Source organism: Astyanax mexicanus, chromosome 22 (assembly GCF_023375975.1).
Source record: "Astyanax mexicanus isolate ESR-SI-001 chromosome 22, AstMex3_surface, whole genome shotgun sequence".
NCBI classification, from domain to species: Eukaryota; Metazoa; Chordata; class Actinopteri; order Characiformes; family Acestrorhamphidae; genus Astyanax; species Astyanax mexicanus.
The window spans coordinates 10,979,715-11,007,652 of NC_064429.1; the positions used below are offsets into that span (position 1 = coordinate 10,979,715).

Genomic DNA, 27,938 nt, shown 5'->3' on the forward strand with positions numbered 1-27,938 from the left:
ATTTTTTTTTCTTGTAACAAAAACTCATAAAGACGTTATAACCCAACCCTACTTTTGTTACAAGACAAAAAAATAACCAAATTACCACCATTTTGCCCTAAAAGATAGTTGTTTCAAAACTATCACGAATAATATTAAGGGAATTAAAGGAAAGAAAGGAAAAATAATTTAAATTTTTGTACTCAATTAAATAATGAGGTATTACACACCTTTTTAATTTAGAATTTATCCTGAAAAAATGCAAATGATAAACATTACACCTCATTTTCTTTTATCTAGTTTTATCTCGTTATTAATTTAATGTAACTGTATTTTTTGTCTGTATGTGGTGAGGTAGTTGTGAGGCTCCGGGCCGGTAGGGGTCAGTGCGGCTAAGCTGCAGCGGCTCCGCAGGTAAACTCGAGTTTATAGAGGAGATCTGTGTTTTTATTCTCTTTAGTTTACCGTTTCTTTTCTCCCTGTAAAATCAGGTGATGGACTCAGGTGAGGAGGAGGAGGAGGAGCCTGGCTGGGCAGTGATGGAGACAGGTATGAATTCTGACTCTCTGATTTTTTCTTTTTAAAGAGCTCTAAACCAAAAACACACTGCAGTAACAGAGCTGCAGCTACAGTCAAACAGCAGATCAGCAGGGTTACGTGGTACAGGTGTTGGTTACTAAGGTGTTTTTGTGTTTTATGGTAATATGTTTGTTTAAATTAAGTTTCAACATGTAATTACTGGTAAATGGTAGAATGCAAATATATTTGGCTTTTAAAATTGTCTCCACAAACATTTGGCTAAATGTTGAAGTCCTAAATCATTCAGCTAAATGTTATAGTTCAAAAACGTTTGACTAAATACTGGAGTGCAAAAACATTTAGCTCTAAAGGTTGACGTCGTAAAACGTTGGGGAGTCCACAAGTCTTTGGCTAAATATTAAAGTACAAAGAATTTGGCACAAGCATTAAAAAACAGAATCATTAGGCTAAACGGTGGAGTCCATAAACACTGGGCTAAATAGAGGAGTCCAAAAAAATAAAACATTTGGTCAAATGGTGGCGAGGTCTAATCAAATATAATTAGGTTAAATGGAAGAGTTCAATAACATTTGGTTAAATATAAGAGTCAAATAACATTTGGCTAAACATTAAAGCCTTAGTCCAAAACATTTGGCTATTTGGTGCAATGCATATATATTTGGTTAAGAAAAATGTGTCCAAAACATTTGGCTAAATGGTGGAATGCAAATACATGTGGCTAATAGAGCTGTGTCTACAAACCTTTGGCTGAAATATGGGGTGTCAGTTTTTTGCCCAAAAGATGTTGTTCTGGTTTCAGGTGTTGTGGGCGGAGCTGTGGAGGACAGTCAGAGGGTCATCCTTCACTTTGACCTGGACTGTTTCTACGCTCAGGTGGAGATGATCAGAAACCCCGCCCTTCGGTCCAAACCTCTAGGTGCTGAAAGCTTCTGTATACCTGTAAAAATACTGTATCGGTTTAGTGCGTTTAATCATTAGTTTAGTTGTAAAGATTGTAGTTTGTGTGGTGTTGGACCCGACCCTGCCGGGGAAAGTGTCGGGAAATCAGGCTCGGCTCGGCCTCAAGCAGAAAATATAAACTCTTCTAATCTCAACCTCTCGTTTCAGGAGTTCAGCAGAAGTACATCATCGTGACGTGTAACTACGTGGCGAGGGAGCGCGGCGTGACGAAGCTGATGGGAGTGAAGGAGGCGCTGGAGAAATGTCCTGATCTGGTTCTGGTGAAGGGAGAGGACCTCACACACTACAGAGACATCTCCTACAAGGTCACAGGTACAGCAGATCCAGCCCTGTTCTCTACTGGTATACTGTACAGTACTGTTTAATATTCCAACAATCGTAGAATAAACTCTTTTAACCCTCCTTATGTGTTTATTTGTCAGGAACATCAATGGTTTTCCCGGGTAATTAATTACTAACTCCATTACTAATTATACTATCAATATTTACTGCAATGATGTTCCTTATTTCTAACAGGTAATGCTTCAGTTTGATTAATTCACTTGTTTTTACATAAAGAAGTTTAATCCTTAAATACTTTTGAAAGACCAACATATAATAAAACACCATAGTTTTACATTTAACATAAAAAAATAACATTGCAATTTTGTTTAGTTTTAGTTTTTGCAGAGGGTGGTTGCAAATTTATGAGATGAACCATTTTCATATCATACGTTAATTACTTTAATGAAGGCAAGCTGAAGAAGTTTCATACTGAAAAAATACTTTTAACTAGTTTTCCTAGATCCTTAAACCTTTAAAACGGGTCAATTTGACCCAGAACAGAACAGGAGGGTTAATACCGTAAATTTCAGAATTAACAATAAATGAGCAGCCGTCCCGTTACTTATGTCCATATGCTGTGTGTGTGATGTATTTAATGAGCTCCAGAGGAGCAGAAGGTTGAGGTGATGATAAGTGATGATGGGTAATGATGGGTAATGATGGGTGATGTTTCTGTAGAGTATGTTGGTTTGTATGAACTGTTATAATCACTACTCTGGCTGAGCATCCACTTTCGCCCGGTCACTGTGCGCCCTTGTGGATGCAGCGGAGCACAGATGCTGAGGAGGTGTTAGACAGTTCTCCAGAAAGAGATATTTAAGCATAAATCCTGAGATCTCTGATTTTGTGTTTGTGTTCAGAGCTGCTGATGTCGTTCTGCCCCCTGGTGGAGCGCCTGGGCTTTGATGAGAACTTTGTGGACGTCTCAGAGATGGTGGAGACCAGGATGAAGGACACGAGTATCTCAGATCTCTCGTTCGTGGGTCACGTCTACGGACACGAGGGTAAAGCCATGCACCCAATCACACAACACTAATCATCAGAACTCACACCACCCAAATACAGTAGGCCTGAACGTACATACCATATTGTATCGTATGTGATAATATCATGACATTGTGATATTTTTGAAAGCATATATACAGGCACTAAATATACTGCACTTAAGTTTTGAGGTAAATTAAATTTTTTTTTCTTGTATTTTTTATTTTATACAAAATCAGAGTTTTGTTAATTTACTGTTAATGAAATAGACAAACGTTTTTAGGCATTTTTGTTTTTACTAAATGTGTAAAACTGTTATATATATTGCAGTACTATATTCTCAATATGAATATGAAATGAAAAACAAAATAAGCCCACCCCTAGTCACCTCTCAACAGCAATGTTATTTTATTCTTTATTTTGTTTATTGTGGATGTAAGCTAGATTAGCGCTGAAGCACGTTTTATTTTGTTTAACAAGTGGAGGTGTACACGAGCGAGTGCAACGTCCATGATAGGATTAGCCGGCTGACTATTGACTATTGTCAGGGTTTAATCAGTCAGTGGCGCACCTGTATTTCCTGCCACCAAGATAGAGACACACCGGATATTTACCAGAATACACCTCACCTCCAGACCACCACGCCCATCAGTTTAGATATATACCTAATCTCTGATGGATGTACGATAGGGCCCAATATCTGTAATGTTGTGTGTCTGCAGCCTCGTCCGTGGGGGTGGGAGATCACTCCAGGCTGGCGGTGGGATCGGCGATCGCGGCTGAACTGCGGGAGGCGCTGAGGAGCAGGCTGGGGTTGACCAGCTGCGCCGGCGTCGCCACCAGCAAACTCCTGGCCAAGCTGGTCTCCGGAGCCTTCAAACCCAACCAGCAGACCACGCTCCTCCCCCAGAGCAGCGCAGAGCTGATGAACAGCCTGAGCGGACCCTGCAAAGTACCTGGTAAACACAAAGTACAGCTCTGGAAAAAACAATAAGAGATCACTTGAAATTGATGAGTTTCTTTGATTTCACCAAATTAAAGAGGAAGATGGATGATCACAAACCATCAAACCACCAAACTGAACTGCTTGAATTTTTTAACCAGGAGTAAAGCAGCATAAAATTATCCAAAAGCAGTGTGTAAGACTGGTGGAGCAAATAAATGCTATAAATGACAATAGTTTTATTTGGAATTTGGGAGAAATGTCTGTAGTTTGTTGTTTTATTCTATAATGTTCATTTTAGTCAAACATAAACCTATAAATATCAATATCAGAGAAACTGATTCAGAAACTGAAGTGCTCTCTTAATTTTTTCCAGAGCTGTATATATAGCAGTGGGGGTAATGATGGTGACCGGCAGTTTCTGGCTAGAAATGTCCATGTGAACAACAAAAAACATCAGTTTCTTCATCCACATTTAATGCAGGAGACTCCGCCCACATATCCCACAGCTCAGCGCTCAGTGTTCTTTAGCTTCTATGGGACACGCCACGAGGGAGTTATTCTATTATTACTGTGTAATTATACACTGATACGCCAAATGTCATGGGACAGAAGCTAGCATTACATCCCATGACATTTGGCGTTTCAGTGTATAATTACACAGTAATAATAGAATAACTCCCTATTCATCAAGAACACACTGTCTTGCCACTTTGTGCATTCACTCACTGGCCACTTTATTAGAAACACCTACTCTAAAGTTTGAAGCTGATGAGATTATTGAAATATACGCTAAAATACGAAACAGTTGCAAAAATTGTTGGAAAATAAAATCCTTATTTTTATAAAAGTTGTCACCAGAGGAAAGCATTAAGGTAACACAGTGGATCAACACCAGCAGATGACAGACATGTCTCTCCAAACCATCACTGATTGGTGGAAACTTCACACTAGACCTCGAGCACTTTGGACTGTGTGTCTCTCCACTCTTCCTCCAGACTGTGATCCCTTGATTTCCTTTAAATGAAATGTAAAATTTACTGATGATCAGTGATGGTTTGATGCATTGGCGTAGGAACCGGGGGGGGATAGGTGGGACATGTCCCACCCAATATTAGAAACAGGTGGATTTGTCTCCCCCAAAAATGACATCTTTTCGCTCAGACCAGCTGTACTATTAATGAGGAGACAGACCGGACCAATCACGAAGCCGGAGAAGCAGTTTGCTGTTGGGAAGCCCCTCCCCCTCGCTGTGAGATTTAGCAGAGGGATCGAGCTGCAGCAGCTTCAGCTGATTTTAAATCAGATCTGGATATACGGAGATTTTACTAAAAGAAAGGTAACGGTAGGCTAACCACTTCAACTGTGATGATCTGTTTCTGATAGCTGGTTAAAAATACACGTATCTGAATCAGCACACAGATTAAACCCACTGTGATTAATAAACTGCAGTTGTGTTAGTGAGTTAGCTTAACTTTGGAATTAGATAGATTGGGAGTCAGGGTTAAAGAAAAAAATAAACTATAAATGTAATGTTCAACTTGCCCTGTACCTGATCAGCTAATTACTGTTTCATTTTCAATTAATTTAGTATTACAGGGCTTACTGTGAGCTATAATGAACGAAAATACATTTAGCTAACTAGTTATCTAGAAGCTAGATGTAGTGGATAGACAGAATGTAGTACAGTACTTTATGTTTGTAGTTTAAAGCAGTTTCCTAACCCTGATCACTGCCCCAAAACTGTGTTTTCCACCTGATCAGCTAATAAACAGTCATTTACTGAGTTTACCTGTTAAAATACTTTAGCCCCCTATAGAGCCTAAATTAATCATGTATATCCAGCAGTGTATTAGACACATTATACCACCACTTACTTTATTAAATGCCTTTAAAGCAGAGGAAGCCATAGAATATGCAGAACAGTGTTAATATTCAGTAGAATATGTAAGAGCAGGGTTGAGAAACACTGCTGTAACGTGACTTCTGTTCATTTGTAGTTCACAGTAAGACCACATGTCCTGATGTTTATAAAAATCTCTATGAAACGTAAAGTTACATTCTTTTACATAAAAGGACACCATCTTAAGAAGAGCTCTCAGTTAAAAAAAAAATAAATGTGCGGCATAAAATGTAAATATACAACAGAATTGACATAATAATAATAATAATAATAATAATAAACAAATCTGTTATATTATTTTAAAATATTAGGTGATAACTGAACATTTTGTCATATGTATATAATTCAGTCATTGCATGCAGTAACTGTAACGTGGAGTTACATGTTTAAGTTGTAAAATCACCTTATAATAATAATTTACTTTTAATTAAAAGTAATTTCCACAAATGTTGTTCTAGGAAACTATAGGGTGGGCCTGGGTTCATATTGGCAAATGTGTCCCTCCCAATATCAAGCCCGCTCCTACGCCCTTGGTTTGATGGAGAGTCATGTCTGTCATCTGCTGGTGTTGATCCACTGTGTTTTATTATCAAGTCTAAAGTCAGTGCAGTTTTGATTTTCCACAAAATCTTACAGCACTTCATGCTTCTCTCTGCTGCTGAAAACTTTTATGGAGATGTGGATTTCATTTTCCAGCAGGATTTGGCACACTGCCCACACTGCCAAAAGTACCAACTGGTCTTGTATAAAATTCTAATTTTCTGAGACACTGATTTTTGGGTTTTCATTGGCTGTAAGCTATAATCATAAACAATAAAAGAAATAAACACTTAAAATAGATCACTCTGTGTGTATTACATCTATATAATATATGAGTTTATATAACATTTTCAACTGAATTACTGAAATAAATTCAATTTCCAATGATATTGTAAATTTTATTTTATTTTATTTTTTAGATATTTAATTTTCTGCTCATATTTATTTAAATTCTCTGTTTTTAACCAGACTTCTGGTCTGCAACCTGATCCACTCCACCCTCTGCTTTATTTGAAACACAAATGAGTATAAATGATATTCATTTCTCACTGTTATAAGCTGCATGCTGTCTGCCATTCAAATCATTTGATATCACTGTCATCTGATCCAGCATCACCTGATCATCTCACCTCTCTATCAGATCCGATCTCCTCCTCACCTGCACCTACCTGACCCAGCACAACCGTGCAGGTGCACTAGTGTGAGCTTTTTGGAAAAAAAAGGTTTCCAATAAAGTGGCCACAGTGAGTGGAAGCACAAAGTAGAGTAGATGTTTTTAATAAAGGGGCCACACTGAGTGGAAGCACATATTAAGAGAAGGTGATTCCAATAAAGTGGCCACAATGAGTGGAAGCACATGATAGAGTTGGTGTTTCTAATAAAGAGGCCACAATGAGTGGAAGCATATAGTAAGCGCAGGTGTTTCTAATAAAGTGGCCACAGTGAGTGGAACACATAGTAAGGGTAGGTGTTTCCAATAAAGTGGCCACAGTGAGTAGAAGCACATAGGAGAGTAGGTGTTTTCAATAAAGTGGCCACACTGAGTGGAGCACATAGTAAGAGAAGGTGTTTCTAATAAAGTGGCCACACTGAGTGGAAGCACATATTAAGTTTATGTGTTTCTAATAAAGTGGCCACAGTGAGTGGAAGCAGATAGTAAGAGAAGGTGTTTCTAATAAAGTGGCCAGTGTATTGTATATTGTATTTACTGTAGTTTTGTGTGGTGGCTACAGGGATTGGCTACAGGACGGTGGAGAAGCTGAAGGTTCTGGGCGTGGTCAGTGTGAGGGATCTGCAGCTGTTTCCTCTGAGGGATTTGATCCGTGAGTTTGGTGAAGTGAACGGCAGGCGGATACAGAACCTTGCATGCGGCGTTGACCTTTCACCTGTGACTCCTGCAGGACCTCCACAGGTAACACCAGCTCTGGACATCAGCATGTCTTATAGTGATTAAGGTCCTGTTTCACTGTTTTTGTCGCTTTGGAGCGAAAGATAATAGTAATAAATACAGTGAAAAAAATATGCGAGGTGCTTGTCAATGGTCTCAAGGTAGCTGATGGCCAGGAGGTTGAAGACTAAGGGTAAAGTCAGACTCCGCCTCTTTTTGAACTTCTTTTGCCGAGCTAACGCTCGAAGGAAAGCGCAGCGACTCTGGTCTGATACATCAGCTCACAGATGCAGCCTTGTGCTGATCCACATCACCCTAGGAGTGATGAGGGGAAAGAGAGAGCGCCATCTACTGTACTGTACCCACCCAGAGAGAGCAAGACCAATTGTGCTCTCACAGGGCTCCGGCAGCTGATGGCAAGCTGCATGACTGAGATTTGAACCAGCGTTTTCTCGATCATAGTGGCAGCATTTAGCCTGCTGGACCACTTAAGTATTATATTTATCTTTATCAATCTAATCAGCCCAAAACCAGATTTTGACTGGGTTTTGACTGGGTTTCAGTCTCTGAGTGATGAAGACTCCTTTAAGAAGATCTCCACAGTGAGGGAGGTGCAGAGTAAAGTGACTGAACTGCTGAACAGCCTGTGTGAGAGGTGAGTGAACAGCCCAATAGAATGGGTTAAAGGTGGGTATAGCTATTCACTCATATCAGCACAGTGTGGATTAGAGGTGTATAAAGCTCAGTATTGTTCTGTATTACTGTGGATTTTATTTTAATCTAATTTTGCAAATTCAGATACTGCTGTTTTTAGCTTTTCCTCTGTATGTAAAACCCCTCTGTTCTGTGTGTGATGCTTATATAACATATCAGCCCACTCTTACACTCATTTGCATAAAGCTGAACTTGGTTGATCTTTTCTCTAGTAGAAAGTGTTTTCTGGACAGTGGAAGCAGGAGAAACAGTTTTTAATCCCCTTAATTTTAGAATTAACAGTGAGTGAGTGGCTCTCTCGCACAGTTAAGGTTGTTTGTATAAATGTGTGTGTGTGTGTGTGTGTGTGTGTAGGATGTGTAAGGATGGCCGGTTGCCGCAGACTGTGAGACTGACGCTCAGACGAGCCTCAGCTCCGAGCCGCTGGTTCAGCCGAGAGAGCCGACAGTGTCCCATACCCAAACACACCGCCCAGAAGATCATAACCGGTACACACACACACACTCTAGTGCTGCAGTTAATGATTATTAATATTAGTAATCAATTACTTTTGCTTACTGTTAATAGAAAAGAATCACACATGCCAGATTCATTTAAAATAAAGACTGAAAGACCTTTTAATGGACTGTATGGCCCCTATTTTAGTGATCATGCACCATACAGCTTGATTAAGGGTGCATCAGTGTGTCTTTGCTATCATAACGACAGGAAAAGTTCACCTTGCGCAGCTCGAAACGCAAAGCAAAAGTCATGTACTAATTCTCCTAATTAATCATGGGTGTGGTTAATTTTGGGCGTAATGTGAAATAAACCAATCAGAGTGTCTCTTGCTCATCATTCCCTTTAAAAATCAGGTGAGCTCTGACTTTGGCAGATTGCTATTTTAATGGTGCAGCTACATGAACGCTCGGCTCGGTGTGTCTATGTTTTCAAGGTATTATTTCTGAGGACATGTTACATATATAATATATCAGTTAAAAACATAACTAATTAATTGTTAGTTGTGCATCCCTACATCACATATCAGGGCTTTTTGAGTGCATTTATGATAATTCTTGAATTACGAAGCGTCTGCAAGTGAGATCTTTCAGTGAATAATTAAAACACACACACTGGCAATGTGCTTTATTTAGACTACAATTTTGTCAAATAGCATCTAAAATATAATCACTCACAATAGTAAATACAGTAATGGATTTCTATCCTAAAGCAGAGAAATGGTTGATACATGGTTCGCATAGATACATTGGATAGGCTGAAATATCCTCTTTGTGTTTTTTTGTTTATATTTGTCTCATGTTTGGCTGTTTGTTGATGTCAGGCTGCGGGGAGGCGGTGCCTCAGCTGCTCTCTATAGTGATGAAGCTGTTCCACAAGCTGGTGAACGCTGGTGACCCGTTCCACCTGACCCTGCTGAACGTCTGCTTTAGTAACCTGCAGACCAAGAACTCCGGCAGGAACGCCATCAGCTCCTTCTTCACACACACAACAACCAGTGCAGCTCACACACACGTACAGGTACGACACACACATACACACACAGCGCTCCTGTTCTCTTATCATTCGGTTTTCTTTCTTTTTATGATTTTTTTACATTGTAAATTGAATATTTATTTACAATATTGAATAATTGTTAAATCCCTACAGGAACACATGCTGAAATGTTATTAATAATAAACCAGAATATGTTAGATTTCTACTTTAGATTCTTCTAAATAAGTATGACGTGTCTTTGAGTTCAGATCTGCAGACACTTTGGTTGTGATTTTAATCTCAGTATCTTAATGAGGGAGAGTCTCCTGGAATAGTTTTCTCAGCGTCTTGAAGGAAAGAAGGAGTTCCTGGGGGTGCTGAACAATAGCTGCTGCTTCTTCTTCACTTTGCTGTGAAGCTCCAGCTCATCCCAATTAAATCACCTCAAATCACCATCTCAGTTCATCAGCTTTATATCAGGGGATTAATGTGGAGAAATAACACTTTTTGTTTTATTTATTTTTTTACAGTTTACTACGTAATTCCTTATGTGTCCCTTAACTGTTTTTATGTCTTTAATATTAAAGTATAATGTAGAAATTACATTAAATCAAGAAACAATGAGAAAATTGACTGTATTTATTTATTTTATATATTTTTTTAAATTTCAGGAAACAGGTACAGAACTTGGTGTGTGTGAGGAATCATCCAGCATCACTCAGGCAAATCCAGCATGTGGAACACAAAACACTGAGAGCACTAAAGAGCTTCTGAAGTGCCAAACATCAACAGCATCCTCCTCAGCATCATCTGCATCACCATCATCAGCATCCTCATCATTCTTCCAGAATGCTCTGCTCCAGTCCATCAGAAGCAAACCCTCCACATCCCCCAGACAACCAGTTTCTAAACACTCAGGACCGAAAACTACAAGTTCTGGAAGGAGCAGTACTCTAGAAACACAGAAATCTCCTAAGCTTCCTCCTCACGTCGACCCTGACGTCTTCCAGGCTCTTCCAGAACACATCCAGAAGGAGCTAATGGCTAGTTTTCAGACTGGAGATGCACTTCCTGAAGATTCTATAGAAAACCCAAGTCCAGTAGCAGCCCCGGCCCGTGCTGAGCGCCCAGAACAGCAGACCCAGGCTCATATAAACCAGAAACAAACATCTCAGCTCAGTCAGATATCCCTGAACCAGAGCCACCAAATAGAGCATAGTAATATTAATGTAGCTCAGTCCCAAAATCATAACCTCTGTGACAGCAGTTCTACAGAAAGCGCTATTAGCCTCCCTGATGTTCCACCTAACGTAGACCCCCTGGTCTTCTCCCAGCTCCCCTCAGACATGCAGAACGAGCTGCTGGCTGAGTGGAAGCAGCGCAAACCCACGCTTAAAATCTCCTCCACCAAACCTGCGACCAAACAATCAGCATCCCGAGACCACAGACCCGCGGCCAGAGCATCCCAGAACAACAGCCTGCTGAAGTATTTCAAACCCAACTGAGAGAATTTTTGCTATTTATAGGTAAATATTTGAGTAAAATGAACATTGTTGTTTTATTCTATAAACTACAGACAACATTTCTCTCCAAATTCCAAATTAAAATATTTTAGTCATTTAGAGCATTTATTTACAGAAAATGAGAAATGGCTGAAATAACAAAAAAGATGCAGAACTTTCAGACCTGAAATAATGCAAAGACAACAAGTTCATATTCATAAAGTTTTAAGAGTTCAGAAATAATCAATATTTGGTGGAATAACCCTGGTTTATGTTCTCCTCCACCAGTCTTACACACTGCTTTTGGATAACTTTATGCTGCTTTACTCCTGGTGCAAAAATTCAAGCAGTTCAGTTTGGTTTGATGGCTTGTGATCATCCATCTTCCATCACTCGTAGATTAAAGCTGAAGCTGAGTCCCAGCTGCTCCATAAATGCTGGATTGGTGATAAATCTGGAGATCTGCAGGACGAGGAAGTGCTGTAATCTGGTGGAGACTGTGTTCCTGGGAAACATTCTACAGCACTTATTATACACAGATCAGCCATACGTTAAAACCACTGCAGGGAAAAAGGGACAATGTGACTGATGTGGCTGGTTTGCATATATAAATAGTTTATTCATGTTGCCAAATGTTTTTTTTTTTTTTATAAAAAAAAATATTTTATTAAAAATATTTATCTAATAAAATGGGCCTTTTTGTTGATTTTTGGACAGGCTGTGATTAAGTTTTTTTTTACTTAATATTTGTAACAAGTGCTGTATTAAAACTAGTTTGTATGTTTTATATATATATATATATATATATATATATATATATATATATGTATATATATATATATATACATATATATATATATATGTATATATATATATATATACATATATATATATATTTATGTATATATATATATACATATATATATACATATATATATATATATATACATATATATATGTATATATATATATATGTGTATATATATATATATATATATATATATATATACGTGTATATATATATATATATATATATATATATATATATAATCCATACAATATCCAAACACAGCTTACATAGAAACAGAGTTGAATTTATTTAACTAATATTTTTTATTTGTATAGATTTATGAGAATGCCATAATTAAAGCAAATTGTATTATTTATGTAGTATTTATAATGAATAAAATTCAAAGCATTATTGATTAACAGGACAAGTAAGCAGGTCTATTTATTGAGACAGTGCTTACTTGTATTTAATGAGCTTATATTTTAAAACTGCTACATTTATCCACATGAACACTTTATTTTATACAAATATTTAATTTTAATATTAAATTTTCATTGTTTTTTGGGAGGAGCATTATTGTATCAGTGGCATTTTTATTTCTACTATTTACTTTATATCAATAACTAGTCTGAATTAACTCGTTATTACTGATTCATATGACAAGTACACGAATCGATTCAGTGAGTCAGTGAACTACTACTACTGCTTTTGCTTGGCTTTACGTTATATTAATAGAAATTCATATATTTAACAGTATACTTATAATAACAATACAAATATACGTTTATTTTATAATTATGAATCCACAAAAGCAAACTAGATATAAAATCAATTGCTACTGAATCGATTCCTAAGAGTCGACTCACAGCTTAAAACTAGTTCACAGCGCTCCGTTCGTCACGTGATTAGTTGAGCGCGTCGCTAAGCAGACGGAAAGGGGCACGTGACCTCGGCTTGCCTGGTTACCGTAGGAAGCGTCGTCAAGGAGACAGCGGCGGAACCCGGCCGGTCCAAATCGAACCGATCCGAACCGAATCGGGAGAGTCGGCGGCGATGAGCTCGAGCGCTCAGTTCTGACTTTCGAACAGAGCGCGCGGACAGCCTCTCCGCGCTCGTGCACGCGCCCGCGCTCTCGCCCTAGCGCACTGCACTTTTTGGTAAGTTGGAGAGCTGGCACCGGCGTGCACGCGCCTGCTGACGTACACGAGCGTGCACGAGCATGCATGTAAATAGTCAACAACTTCGCTACTTATATTTCGGCCACAGTTCGGACTGTTCTGTTCCACCTTAAACGATGCTGCATTTACATTCTAGCTGCAGCATTTAAGGTGGAACGGAACAATTGGAACTAGAGCGGACACATAAGAAGATATAATGCGATGAGTCGCTAATGCAGCTAATAGGATTCAAGGCCTTTCCTGCCTGCAGGTGAAGTGGAGAACAGAGCAAGCTTAAGGTGGAACAGGGGACTGACTGTGCGCCATATAAATCAAAACAACGGCAATACTACCTTAAATATTAGCCTGGTTAATTATAATGCAGGTTAATGACTCACTACAGTGATTACATAGATGGGCATGTGGGATACAGTCCTAAGACTTACTAGATTGTAAAGCACTTTAATTAGAAAGTGGGCGGGGGTTGTTTTGAGGTCGGGTGTGGTCAAAGCAGTTTTATTGGAGAGTGGGTGGAGTTAAAGCAGTTTTAAGAGAGTGGGTGGGGTTAAAGTGCTTTAATAATAGAGTGAGTAGGTTTAAAGCACTTTTGTGATAGACTGCATGTGGTTAAAGCACTTTCGTAAGACAGTGGGCAGGGCTAAAAATGTCCAGCTGTAGGGTTTAAAAATAGACAAAATATCAAAATCATAATAAACTGTAAACTACAAACTATTGTTGTTTATATTTTTAACTGAATCCATTCTTCCCTCTAAAAGTGAAATGTTTCCCACTGGCTGCAACACAACTCCAGAGCATGATCCACCCACCCCCATGTTTAACAGTTGGATAGGTGTTCTTTTCTGCGGGTCTGCAGGAAAAAAAGTCAGAAGACATTTTCACAATAAATAATATATTAATAGTAAAAACACACGTTGGTATATGTTATGATAATGTGTTTGATTGCCAGGAGAAGACGCTGTTGATTGGGCGGCCGAAATGACTGAGGTTTGGTGGCGTGAGTGACCGTAAGCATGGGTAAACTCCAGAGCAAGTTCCGGCGCCGCTCTGACCTCTACAAGTGAGATAATACAATCACCTCTCTCTCACACTCACAATATAACAAACATATCAGAATAATACGATACCATCGCTTGGCTACCCAATCAGCTGTTCCCTAAGTCATTAACCCCTCCTTCTGAATGATTCTGTGGCCCAGAGTGCAGTTAGCTAACCACACTGAACTGTGTTTGTGTAAAAAAAAACATCAGAAAGTTCTTTATTTTGTCTGTAAAGTGTTTTGTTTGAAAATATGCTGTATAAATAACTTTTTCAATGATTCCTGTTTAGGGCCAAGGAGGGGGCGGAGTCTGCACCTGTACCACAGGTAGTGCAGTTTGAACCCGCCCACTCTGATGCTGTTAACTGTGTGACCTGCCTGACCTCTGACCTGTGTGTGTCAGGTGGGATTGATCAGGTGAGTGGGAAAGGGATCAGGTGTGATGTAGGTGAGAGAGTGGGTGGGGTCTCAATGAGAACACTTTAATGAGAGAGGGGGTGGAGTCTTAATTATTAAAGAGCTTTTGAGGCAGGAAGTTTGTATATATGGGATGTAAGGGGGTATATTAAGTTGTCTATGGGTTTTGAAGTGTGCAATCATATGTGATATGTGATATAATATCTGATATAAATATGTATATATGTGTTTTGCGCAGGCTGTGGTTGTGTATGATTGGAGAGCTGGGAAGCCCTGCAGATCTTTCCATGGCCACAACAAGGAGGTCACCAAGGTATTCATTAATCATAAATCATCAACTGTTACTATGTCTTAAGTGGACATTTCACAATAATACTTATCATACAATATTTATTTACACAACTTTAACTATTTTTGTTGACCTCAACTTAGTGAAAAAAGCACATTAACGCGAGCATTGTTTAAAAATACTAGTTTTATTTTATTTAATGTTTTATTTAGAATTAAAACATTGTTATATTTAAATTATAGTTTCTGGATATCATTAGTAATTAAAGTATATTTATATATTGTACTAGATAACAACCCCAGTCTAGGTGTTATAAGGGTTTATATCATATATATTTAAACTGTATCAACACCTCAGCACCATACTGTTTATCTATCTTTATATATTTGTGTGTACACTGTGTGTGTGTGCAGCTGGCCTGTTTCGGGGGCAGTACGTGGATCTTCAGTGCGTCTCGGGATAAGTCGGTGATGATGTGGGACTTTGCCGGCGGCTCGGAACCGATCCAGACGTTCCGCGGACACGAACTCGTCATTAACGGAGTCGCCGTCGGCCCGGGTCCACTCACACACACACCATACATACTATACACATCATACACACCACACACAATATATACACCATACACAAACATTATGAGCCCTGTTTCTACAGAGAACGTTAGTGGTGGCAATTGATTGCACTGGATTTAATTTAGGGGGTTCAGAGTACAGGGGGCTGAATACTTTTGCACGTCACACTTTTTCACACTGTTTCAGATTTTTATTTGTGATTACAAGTTTAAAACCATGTGTCGTTTTTGTTCCACTTTTCAATGATGTGCTACTTTGTGATGGTTTATCACTTAAAATCCCAATAAAATAAATTTTAAGTTTGTGACGAAATGTAAAAAAAAGTTCAAGGGGTATGAATACTTTTGCAAGCCACTGTAAACAGGCTTGTGTTTATATGACATCACAAACATGATGACATAAAAAAATGGTTTTATGTGTAGATTAATTTTTTAATGTGGGCTGAAGGCTTCTGATATAATCCCTTTAATAGAAGCAATAGTGGTGAGAGTGTGATGCTAAAGTGTGTGTGTTATTTGTGTGTGTGTGTTGTAGATGGTTCGAGACTGTGCACGGGATCTCGTGATAACTCCATGTGCCTGTGGGACATCGAAACCGGAGCATGTTTACAGAAAAACACCATCTCACGCAACCTGGTAAGATCCCAGATTCATAAGTTAGCTAATAACAACCTGCAAGTATTTAAGTGTTGGAGCAAAAACAGAAGTCTAAGCAGTTTACAATACTGTAAATGAGAGTTCAGTTTATTGGGAAGACTAGAACACGCCTCCTCCGATACATGTGAAGTCAGACTCCGCCTCTTTTTGAGCTGCTGCTGATGCAGCATTACCGAGTAGCATCACAGCACTAACACTCAGAGGAAACCGCAGGAACTCGGTTCTGATACATCAGCTCACAGATGCAGCCTTGTGCTCATCCACATCACCCTACTGTATCTACAGTACCCACCCAGAGAGAGCAAGGACAACTGTGCTCTCTTAGGGCTCTGGCAGCTGATGGCAAGCTGCATGACTGGGATTCGAACCAACAATCTCCTGATCATAGTGGCAGCTCTTAAGGCCGCTGGACCACTATTTTACTCCATATTTACATAAATTATTAGAGTTATTTCCTGAATATTAATGTTTATAATGACATATATAACATAAACGATCAACAAGACTGCAGATAGTCCATCACTGTCTCTCTCTCTCTCTCTCTCTCTCTCTCTCTCTCTCTCTTTCTCTGTCTGTCTCTTTCTTAGGTAACTCATGTGTGTTGGGTTCCTGGAGGAACATCGATAGTTCAAACCTCAGAAGACAAAACCATCAGGTGAGGCTTCATCTGAGCTGTAACCTGCAGAATTAGCTGATAATAATGTAATAATATATAAATATTAATAATAATAGTAGATGATAATAATGTTATGTGTGTGTGTGTGTGTGTGTGTGTATGTGTGTGTGTGTGTGTGTGTACAGGGTGTGGGACAGTCGCAGTTGGCAGGTGACCAACACGTTTCCTGCTAAGCAGTACATCCAGACTCACTGTGATATCAGCCCCAACTGCAACCACCTGCTGTCCAGCAGCAACGGCTTCCAGGGCCAGGGCTGTGAGGCCACGGTCAGTCGTAAACACAGCATCACTGCTATGGAGTATATTACACATATTATTTATGCTAAAATATGGATTAAATCTCTCTCACTCTCTCTGTCTCTCACACGCTGAAAACACAGCTGATAACACCAACCCTTTGTGGAATATGGAGCTAGAGTTTATTTCAATGTTAAAGCTCTCTGTTAAACTTCGAAATAATCTCATTTAATCAAAACTGCTATAAGATATTATAATACAGTAAAAATACAGCTATATTCTGCTCTAGCCTTATAGTCTGCTCTAGTATTATAACTGTCTCCTTCCCAAAATATTAGAATTAGAATTTGCATTTTTAATCAATGATTTTAATCTTTTAAAAATAGTTTCACAGAATATTAGATTGATTAATACAATAAACATTTTAGCAACTGACACCACGACTAATAATCACAGCTATCACAGGCACACTGCTCAGCTTAATCAGCTCTCCCTCCAGCCCCTCCCCTAAACCCATACATCACCCAGTGCCCCTCCCAAACTACTCCTCCCATTTTTTAGCATTTTTCAAATTTGAGCTGAGGGTGGAGTCAGCTAAAATCAGGGAGTTTAGTCTTTCTTTAAGAATAAGGAACGGCACGATTAATTAAAAAGGGTGACGGTTGTGATGTCAGTGATGACATCAGAGGTTACGTTCTTAAAGGGACGGGCTTATCCCTAGATGAAAGGGTGGTTTATATTTGTATTAAATGTAAAGAAATAACACTACAGACACAGAAGGCATGTTATATTGATACTGACCCGTCTGCGTTCTTGGTTTGTGTATCTGATTACTGTGTGTAAATGTGTGTTTATGTACAGCGTGTGTGTCTGTGTGTGTCCGTGTTTGTGTGTTCGGTGTGTGTGTGTGTGTGTGTGTGTGTGTGTGTAGCTGTGGGATCTGAGGCAGCCGGGCTGTAAGGTGGTGGAGTACAGGGGGCATCTCCAGACCACGGCCTGCTGCGTCTTCCTGCCGCCCAGCATCGGCTCGCCCCCACTCGTCGCCTCGGCGTCGTTCGACAGCTCTATTAAAATCTGGGACCAGAACACTGCAGGTAACACACACACAGACAATATAGCTATAGGCCAAAATGAAATTATAAGTAAAATACATTACATAAGTAAAGTTTGTGCCATCCCCAAAAGCTCTTTTTGGTACCAGTGTTGTGCCGAAATCTGCACCCCTGCCAGGAAAAGCACCCCCTCTTGGGAGTGCGTACGTACCGTCTTCTTGATAAAAGCTAAGATAATCTGCTTTAACTTTACTTAGTTTACTAACTAAAAATGCTCCCGAGAGGGGGTGCTTTTCCTGGCGGGGGTGCTGAATTCGCCACAACACCGGCACTTCCATACACATAATTTAACATCCAAGATAATGTTAAAGAAAAAAAAAACGTCTACTGACACATATTTTTGAACACATTCTAGAATTTTTAGTGACCCATTGCTTTATTCGGTTGAGTCTAATTAAACAGAATTTAGTTCAGAATATCAAATAGTTCCAGAAGGGTTGAGTCCAGTAAAAATCAACTCAATTTAAGTTGTCATTTAGTCAAATTAATTAAGTTCAATTCAGTTTATTTAGTCAGGTTAGTTCTATTTAGATTTCTTTCTTTTTTATTTTGATAATTTTAGTCAAAGTTTAGTCAATTTAATGATGTTCATTTCAGTTTTTTAGTTAAATAAGTTCAGTTGAGTTTAGTTTAGTTTATTTCAGTAAAGTTTATATGCATTCAGTTTATATTAGTTCAATTAAAGTCAGATCAGTTTGGTTTATAAAGTTTTTATTCACTTCGCTCAGATTTCAAATAACTGTCTCTCTCTCTCTGTCTCTCTCTCTGTCTCTCTCTCTCTCTGTCTCTCTCTCTCTGTCTCTCTCTCTCTCTCTCTCTCTCTGTCTCTCCCTCTGTCTCTCTCTCTGTCTCTCTCTCTCTCTGTCTCTGTCTCTCTCTCTGTCTCTCTCTCTCTCTCTGTCTCTCCCTCTGTCTCTCTCTCTCTCTCTCTCTCTGTCTCTCTCTCTCTGCAGCCTGTCTGTGTACTCTGTCTCTGGACGGGTCGGGTCCGTTGGTATCATTGGCGCCTTGTGACTCCAGCAGTTTACTCTGCGCCAGTTTTAATACAGGACTGCACCAGCTCAACCTCTCCCGCGGAGCCCCGTCCACCCTGAGGGAGATCGCCCGCTTCTGAGCACACGCACACACACACACACACACTGTGGAAAAGTCTTAGTCACCAAATCAGGTCTTATACCCAGCACCCTGAGGTGTAAGATAGCTCATTGCCTGGTTTAAACAGCAGATCTTCTGAATATATCTGCACTGATGGGCGTGGTGCTCTGGAAATGAGGTGTGTTCAGGTACATTTCTGGAGTTTTATCTTGTTTATCTTGGTAACAGAAAACACAGGAGCTCCACTGACTGAATACAATCTAGACAGACGCCAACAGTCAGACGTTCATCACTATCTCGGTAACACAGGCGCTGTGCCGAGCATATTCCCAGTTCCCATCCAAAGTCTAGTTTGCTTAGTTGTCTAAGACTTTTGCACATAAACACACACACATTTTTGCTAATGTCGCTAACAGCTAAAGCTAACTCACTGCCTGGAACATAAGAGACTCATGGGGCTGTTGAAGGATACAGTTTACTCAGGACACTTATCGTCACTCTAACACACACACCCACACACACACACACACACACACATTCATGTACTGAATCACTGTCTGAATGATCCTGCTGAGAATCACTGTGAGCCAAACCTGCACTAAACTCTTGAGTCAACCACCAAAAACACTGAGACTACTCACACAGGAGTCTGTTTAAAACTATAATTTAATGAACACTGTTTACACTGTTAAATATAGATACAGCTCTGGAACAAAGAATTCACCACTTAAAGAATGGTGAATTGAAATGATAAAGTTATCCAAAAGCAGTGTGTAAGACTGGTGGAGGAGAACATGATGCCAAGATGCAAAAAAAAAACTGTGATTTAAAACCAGGGTTATTTTTTTACCAGATATTGATTTCTGAACTCTTAAAACTTTATGAATATGAACTTGTTTTTTTTTGCATTATTTGAGATCTGAAAGCTCTGCAGCTTTTTTCAGTCATTTCAGCCATTTCTCATTTTCTGCAAATAAATGACAATATTTTTATTTTGAATGTGGGAGAAACATAAACTTATAAATAGCAAAATCAGAGAAACTGATTCAGAAACTGAAGTGGTCTTTTAATTTTTTCCAGAGCTGTATATGTATGTATAAAAAAGCATCATTTATAACTTTACATTACAAATAGAAACATCTGGTAGATAGATCTGAATTTTTGAAATGCTCTAGACTAGTATATATAAAAGCTCAGGCCACACAAATGGTATTTTCTGTAGAAAGATTCAGAACTCTGTAAGCATGAACTACTGAGTAACATCAGGCTAATTTCTCTGATGTATGATTTCTACAGCAGACTGAATGTTCAGCTGATTTTATGTGAAACCTGTGAAGCATCTGCTTGTAAATATTTAGAAAACACACCAAAGAACAGTACACACTATGTATGCAAATTTGCAGAGTTCCAGCGCTGGATAAGCGGGATTACCAGCTCGTTTTTGGGGAAATGTAGACGCGGAATGATTCAGCGCAGGCTGGGTTTTGTTTATCTGTTTGTTTGCGTAAACTGCGGTAGCGTTAGCGTAGCTCAATCTTTGCATCTTTTTAAATCTTTGCATACTGACAACTGATGCACACGTTCGGCACCACAAGCACGGAAAGAACCCAAACACAGGCCTACGTGCAGAGACTCAGTCCACCCCCACACTGCCGCACACTGTAGCGCTGCAGCTAAGCGCTAACGGGGAAGTGGAAACTGTGGAGGAAACCCCTTTTTACTTGCCTGTATCTGTTACACAGGTGTAAAAACACTGACTTGTTAGATCCGCTCTACTTATACAAAAACGCCATTAGCATAGCTAAAAATAATAGTTAGCATGTAGCCAATTAGCATTTTGTCTCTACTGTCGTCGGTTTTCCAGGTTAACAGTAGGTTAAACAGGGTTAGCAGTGAGGGGTCAGGATGCTAATTGAAGGGTTTTAGCTTTAGCTTTCAATGTTTTGTAACTCTGAGGTAAAACTAAACGTTTACTAGATTTTTTGCAGTGATTAGCCAAATTCTGTTGACTTTTTAATTCTTGTTGGCTCTGATTTGTGTTGCTAATGCACTAAGTTGTCATCCAGGACCAAATTTATTAAAGTTTTTAATTTTTTAATAAATAAATTGAGACTGAATTACTCTACAGCAGATGTATGGGTCTATTTTTGTGCCTTTTCCAGCAAACTTACACTTTTTAACCAATAAATTTCCATTTTATTGGCACATACCTTTACACCACATGTTTATAACCATACAATCATACAAGTTGTAGTGAGGGCTGATAATAGTGGGCGCAGGTGAATTATGGGAGTTGTAGTGAGATCTGATAATAGTGGGTGCAGGTGAATTATGGGAGTTGTAGTGAGATCTGATAATAGTGGGTGCAGGTGAATTATGGGAGTTGTAGTGAGGGCTGATAATAGTGAGTGCAGGTGAATTATGGGAGTTGTAGTGAGGGCTGATAATAGTGGGTGCAGGTGAATTATGGGAGTTGTAGTGAGGGCTGATAATAGTGGGTGCAGGTGAATTATGGGAGTTGTAGTGAGGGCTGATAATAGTGGGTGCAGGTGAATTATGGGAGTTGTAGTGAGGGCTGATAATAGTGGGTGCAGGTGAGTTATGGGAGTTGTAGTGAGGGCTGATAAAAGTGGGTGCAGGTGAATTATGGTAGTTGTAGTGAGGGCTGATAATAGTGGGTACAGGTGAGTTATGGGAGTTGGAGTGAGGGCTGATAATAGTGGGTACAGGTGAGTTATGGGAGTTGTAGTGAGGGCTGATAAGAGTGGGTGCAGGTGAATTGTGGGAGTTGTAGTGAGGGCTGATAATAGTGAGTGCAGGTGAATTATGGGAGTTGTAGTGAGGGCTGATAATAGTGGGTGCAGGTGAATTATGGGAGTTGTAGTGAGGGCTGATAATAGTGGGTGCAGGTGAATTATGGGAGTTGTAGTGAGGGCTGATAATAGTGGGTGCAGGTGAGTTATGGGAGTTGTAGTGAGGGCTGATAAAAGTGGGTGCAGGTGAATTATGGTAGTTGTAGTGAGGGCTGATAATAGTGGGTACAGGCTTCATTACAACAAGCCAAAAGTCATGGGACATGATACTATTTCCTCTATCATGATGTTATGCTGCATGTTGGTTTAATTATAGCTTTTAAGGATTTTATTGTATGAAGCAGCATTTCGCACATAATGATACACATTATTCCAAATATGTAATTTATTATACACTCCCTACTCAAAGCTCTTCAGACACCCACACACACACTCTCCAGCCTGCATTTGACTACGCAGTGTGTGTTTCCTGGTGTATGTTATTCCAGTATGCAAATCCAGTATGACAGACTTCATGAAGTAAAAGAGGATGCAGAGAAAAAGACAGAGAGAGAGAGATATGGTTTATATAAAGCCATATAGACCGTCATAAGTTTTAATGAAAGGCAAGAAGATGAGGTGAGTACGACCGCAAACCAATATACTCTATATTTATATACATATATATCTTTTTGAAGATTTGTATGAAGTCACTCTGACCATTTTTGGTGATTTTAGTACCCAGTTATAATAGTGTAGAGCAGTGGTGAATGAAGATCATCTGAACATCTGAAGCTCTAGAAGCTCGCATACAAACTTATTATTACACCTAATGATCACAAATACACTGTCTGATACCTGACTCACTATTTTACCAGAGTTCTGAAAATATTTTGGATCTAAACCCTGTTTTCTACACTATTAAAATGAAGGGATAAATACTCCAGCATGTGGGAGTTTTCCTCTTTAGCAATCTGCAAACTAGCATGGATCTCCAAAAGCTTGAGACTACTAAAAATTATGAGATTCTTTGATTTTACCAAATTAATAACCTCTGGAATATAATCAGTGTGTAAGACTGGTGGAGGAGAACATGATGCCAAGATGCATGAAAAAAACTGTGATTAAAAACCAGGGTTATTCCACCAAATATTGATTATTTCTGAACTCTTAAAACTTTGTGAATATGAACTTGTTTTCTTTGTTTTATTTGAGGTCTGAAAGCATCTTTTTTGTTATTTCAGCCATTTCTCATTTTCTGTAAATAAATGCTCTAAATGAGAATATTTTTATTTAGAATTTAGGAGAAATGTTGTCTGTAGTTTATAGAATAAAACAACAATGTTCATTTTACTCAAACATAAACCTATAAATAGCAAAATAAGAGAAACTGATTTAGAAACTGAAGTGCTCTCTTTATTTTTGCGAGAATGTAAATTGTGATAAATTGTAAATAATAATGAATTGACACCTACGTTAAAACATTGTAACAATTAATAATATGTTAACTAGTTTCAAATAATTAAAAGTTAGTTGAAACATTGTGTCATAAGAGCTGTTAACTAATGTAGCATTTATTATACAGTGTTACCTCTCGTATTATCTGTGTAAAATATACACTGTCATTTGTTTGTTTTAGTAAAGAGGTTTTCTGAGAGTTTGCCTTCAGATCCAGTTGATTTTACCTGGATTCCTGTTCTGTGCACCTCTCCTTTAGCCTGATGCTAAACAGCAAGTTTTAAGCTTGTTAGCATTGTAGCGTCAGAGCTAAAATTGAGAAAAAGATCAAGAGACATCAATCATTGTAATCTTGAGAATGCTAATGCAAATGTTCACCATGCTTGTGCATCATTATGACTCAATTGAGCTGAATCAGGGATTCGTAGCTAAAAGCTAATCCTGACTAAACTCCCGCTAATGCCGCGCACGCCGAGCTCCGTCAGCAAACAGGCCGTTCTGCGCTGATTTGCATGAACTCAGACAGCTGCTCTCAGAAATATCTCCTGTATTTACAAGGCAAATATAATGTCGACAACAGGAAGGTCCATCTACGCCACGAAGATGCTGTAGATCAATAATAACTGCTGAATAATGCAGAGCGTCGGTGGAAAAGTGAGGTTTATGTAAAAGGTTGTAAAAGTTTCCTGGAAGGACTATGGTGTCTATGGAGTCTCAATTGTGTTCTTTAAAAAAAAAATGGAGAAGTTTTGGGTACTACTTTAAAATAAGACTACCCTTATAAAGGGTTTATAAATGGTTAATAGATGAGTTTATTAAATATTATTAATTAGATTGGAAAAGAAGTGATCCATTGTTTACTTAGTCATTTAATTTATAGTAAGTAGTTAAACATACTTACAAATATATTAATATGTCAGGTTTAATGCTGCTTGATGGAAAACACAAAGTAAGATCTAGATATAAACATAAATTATAAGTATAAATTACTGTGGAATCAATATTTTGCAAATTTTCAGCTCATTGTTGCCATTTCGATTTATTTATGTATTTATGTTTGTTTTTTATATTTATTTACTGCTTATTAATGGGTTTAAAAGTATTTGCAACCTATTTAATAACCATTAATAAACACCTTTATAATCCATTCATAAACCCTTTATAAAGGTAGTCTTATTTTAAAGTGGTAACGAGTTTTGTCCTATAGTATATTGTGTTGTTTTTGATTCAATAAATAATCAGAATTATATAATAATCAATATTTAGCATGATCAATATGTCATCCAGTTTTTCTTTATTATCTCTGATTATTTTTATGCTGTTTACTTTGGTCAAAATAGATTTTAAAGCCTTTTCTCTAAGTTGGTGTGAAAACTGTACATTAACTGTATTTTACAGACTATTATAGGGAGCACTATCAATAGACGTCTATTTTCTGGTCTATTTTCTTGTCCATTTTCATACATAAGGTGCACAAGATTATAAGGAGCATTTTAAGCGACAATAGTAAGGAACAAGGGTGTCGCAGAGTAATCTACACAGATTTCTCTCCTGAAAATAGCAGCGAAACTTGAGTGTTAAAAACTCAGACTACAGGCTGATATTACTCCCCTCTGAACAGTGAAAGAGCTAGCACTTAGTGCTGTGGTTAGCAGCCAATGCTAGTGGCTAAGGCTGCTCCAGCCTCAGTGCTGGAGAAACTTAATTAAAACTTATCCTTATAACTCTGTACTTCAGTGGAGTGTCTTTACTGCTCCTTAATACCTGACTGGTAGAATTCATACATATAGAATTGCCTCATAGTGCAAAGCGTGATGTAATCAGACACTATATTTACTAATATTATGTAATAATGTAATAATTTTTTTTTTGTTTGTTTGTAGACTAACATCAGCCAGCAGCACTGATGCCCACCGCCACGCCAGCTGAGCTTCCAGCGTCAGATTACATCCTATGACGTCAGAATTTCCCTAACAAGCGTCCATGGATCCTCACCTCAAAGACCCGTATGCCCCCGATGTCCCCGGCGTCCCCGATGTCCCCGACTCCCAAACGGAGGACGACAGCTACCTCCCGGACCTGGAGTGCGCCGTGTGCTTCAGCCAGTTCAACAACGTCTTCAACACGCCCAAGATGCTGGAATGCAAACACACCTTCTGCCTGGAGTGCCTCGCCCGCATGAACGTCAAATCCATGCAGCCCGAGAGCATCCAGTGCCCGCTGTGCCGGGCGTACACCCACTTACCCGCCATGGGGCTGCCCAAGCTGGCCACAGACCCCAAGGTGCTGTCCTACCTGCCCGATGCCATGCAGCGGGTCTACAGCATCCGCTTCAGCAGGGATCGGGGCAAGCTGCAGGTCAAGCGGGTGCCCAGCTCCATGCCACCCTGCGCCGCCGAAGTGCGCCACAGCATGGACCTCGGGATGCCCGCCGAGGCCGACGATCCCGACCGGAGGAGCGAAAGGCAGTCGATTTGCACCAGGCTGGCGCGGATGCCCCTCTGCAGGGCGCTGTTCATGGCCTCGGGGGTGCTCATAATGGTCTCCCTAACCATCGGCATCGTCATCATCCTCTCCAATAAGAAGTGAGGTCACTATGGAGGCGTGGCCAAAGTGTCGGACCAAGAGCGTGCCAAACACTAAGAACTAAAGCCAAAGAACTGAGTCAGTTTACCCCAAAATAACTCTAATAAGTTGAGTTGTCTGCTTCAAAAAGTGATTATAATCAGATATCAGCAGTTAAACAGCGTAATCAGATTCCTTAGATCGGATTAAGATCTAGAAATCTGATTAAGAGAGAGCTGGATTTCAGACTGATTCATTAAAGATGATTAATTCAGTTTGCAAAACTGATTCAGTGGAACTGAATAGTCTGATTGGATTTTGCATGTATCTGATTATTCATCATTTTTTTGGTTTCCTGTACTGGACTGAAGCCTATAAATCTAATTAGGAGGGCTGGATGGAGTTCAGCTAAATAATTGGACCGTTCAGAGAGGAGGTGGTGTTCCAGTGTTGGACTAAATAAATGCCACCTAAACCAGTGGAGTTTATAAAGATTACTGATTCACTCTGCCAAACTGATTCAGTTGAACTGTCTGATCATAGTTGGATTTTTGCCGTTATCTGATTACTCAAGTTGTCTTATAAACAGCATACTTTGGTTTCTCTGACTGGACTGAAGATCAATAAAATTCCTGATGAAGAGGGGTTGGATCTTTATAACGTTAATCAGATTCAGTTCACCAAAGAGGTTCTTTTGAACGGTCTATTTCACTGAATCAGACTCAACAAATCACTGATTCACAAGTTAATCACAAGTCGATGTCATTATAATGTGTAGTAATGGATTAAGAACTAAAAATCTGACTAAGAAATCCAAGCACTAATTAGAGTCACAAAATCTGATTAAGAAATAATCTAAACATACAGCTCTGGAAAAAAAATGAAGGGATCACTTAGCTTCTGAATCAGTTTCTCTGATTTTGTTATTTATAGGTTTATGTTTGAGTAAAATGAACATTGTGGTTTTATTCTATAAACTACAGACAACATTTCTCACAAATTCTAAATAAAAATATTCTCATTTAGAGCATTTATTTAAAGAAAATGAGAAATGACTGAAATAACAGAAAAGATGGAACTTTCAGACCTCAAATAATGCAAAGAAAACAAGTTCATATTCATAAAGTTTTAAGAGTTCAGAAATAATCAATATATGGTGGAATAACCCTGGTGGTTTTTAATCACAGATTTTTTCTTGCATCTTGGCATCATGTTCTCCTCCACCAGTCTTACACACTGCTTTTGGATAACTTTATGCTGCTTTACTCCTGGTGCAAAAATTCAAGCAGTTCAGTTTGATGGTTTGTGATTATCCATCTTCCTCTTGATTATATTCCTGAGGTTTTTAATTTGGTAAAATCAAAGAAACTCCTCATTTTTAAATCTCTTTTTTTCAGAGCTGTATTTGCTGTAAAGATTTTATAGTAGAATATTAGTAGAGTCTTCTTTTCTGTGCATTACAGACAGAAAACAGCATTCTTACATTTATTTGGAGATAATTCAGGTCTGAAAGGGTTAAGAAATAAAATAAATATATAGCTCTGGAAACAATGAAGTGAGCAGTTTCTGAATCAGTTTTTTGGATTTTGCTATTTATAGGTTTATGTTTGAGTAAAATGATCTTTGTTTTATAGGTAATTTCCATCATTGTAAATCTATTAAAGAGGTCTTGCTGAGTCACTGTCCGAATACTTGGGGAAAAAAAACTTGTGTTTTAATGAATCAAACAAAAAAACAAAGGATTCATCACACCTGATTTGCAGAGTCACTCTGAATCTGCTGGAAGGGGCTTTCTGTATGTGGGTGGTTTGGTGGT

The 27,938-nt window shown here is 38.9% G+C and overlaps 3 protein-coding genes across 5 annotated transcripts; all 3 read left to right on the forward strand.

Moving 5' to 3' along the window:
• The first annotated feature begins 336 nt into the window (after positions 1 to 336).
• Positions 337 to 11,963, forward strand: poli (polymerase (DNA directed) iota). 2 transcript variants are annotated; one of them, XM_022675734.2, is made up of 11 exons: positions 337 to 393; positions 471 to 528; positions 1,319 to 1,435; positions 1,627 to 1,791; positions 2,664 to 2,807; positions 3,510 to 3,746; positions 7,406 to 7,584; positions 8,124 to 8,215; positions 8,629 to 8,762; positions 9,596 to 9,792; positions 10,419 to 11,963. In XM_022675734.2, the coding sequence occupies exons 2-11, from the start codon at positions 474 to 476 to the stop codon at positions 11,250 to 11,252; spliced, it is 2,154 nt and encodes a 717-aa protein (XP_022531455.2). In that variant the 5' UTR covers positions 337 to 393; positions 471 to 473; the 3' UTR covers positions 11,253 to 11,963. The 2 variants fall into 2 exon arrangements, with proteins under 2 accessions (XP_022531455.2, XP_022531452.2); XM_022675731.2 differs by lacking the exon at positions 337 to 393 and having other exon boundaries at positions 400 to 528.
• Positions 11,964 to 12,971: 1,008 nt separating this feature from the next.
• On the forward strand, positions 12,972 to 21,434 carry wdr31 (WD repeat domain 31). Of its 2 annotated transcripts, XM_022675723.2 has the most exons (11): positions 12,972 to 13,196; positions 13,973 to 14,078; positions 14,164 to 14,274; positions 14,544 to 14,670; positions 14,909 to 14,983; positions 15,373 to 15,517; positions 16,066 to 16,166; positions 16,775 to 16,842; positions 16,989 to 17,130; positions 18,032 to 18,194; positions 19,166 to 21,434. In XM_022675723.2, exons 3-11 carry the CDS (start codon positions 14,228 to 14,230, stop codon positions 19,324 to 19,326), a joined length of 1,029 nt encoding a protein of 342 aa, XP_022531444.2. In that variant the 5' UTR covers positions 12,972 to 13,196; positions 13,973 to 14,078; positions 14,164 to 14,227; the 3' UTR covers positions 19,327 to 21,434. The 2 variants fall into 2 exon arrangements, with proteins under 2 accessions (XP_022531444.2, XP_022531447.2); XM_022675726.2 differs by lacking the exon at positions 13,973 to 14,078.
• A 1,230-nt stretch (positions 21,435 to 22,664) lies between these two features.
• LOC111194248 (RING finger protein 223) lies at positions 22,665 to 27,291 on the forward strand. Its single transcript, XM_022677728.2, has 2 exons — positions 22,665 to 22,738; positions 25,441 to 27,291. Exon 2 carries the CDS (start codon positions 25,541 to 25,543, stop codon positions 26,144 to 26,146), a length of 606 nt encoding a protein of 201 aa, XP_022533449.1. The 5' UTR covers positions 22,665 to 22,738; positions 25,441 to 25,540; the 3' UTR covers positions 26,147 to 27,291.
• The last annotated feature ends 647 nt before the right edge of the window (positions 27,292 to 27,938 follow it).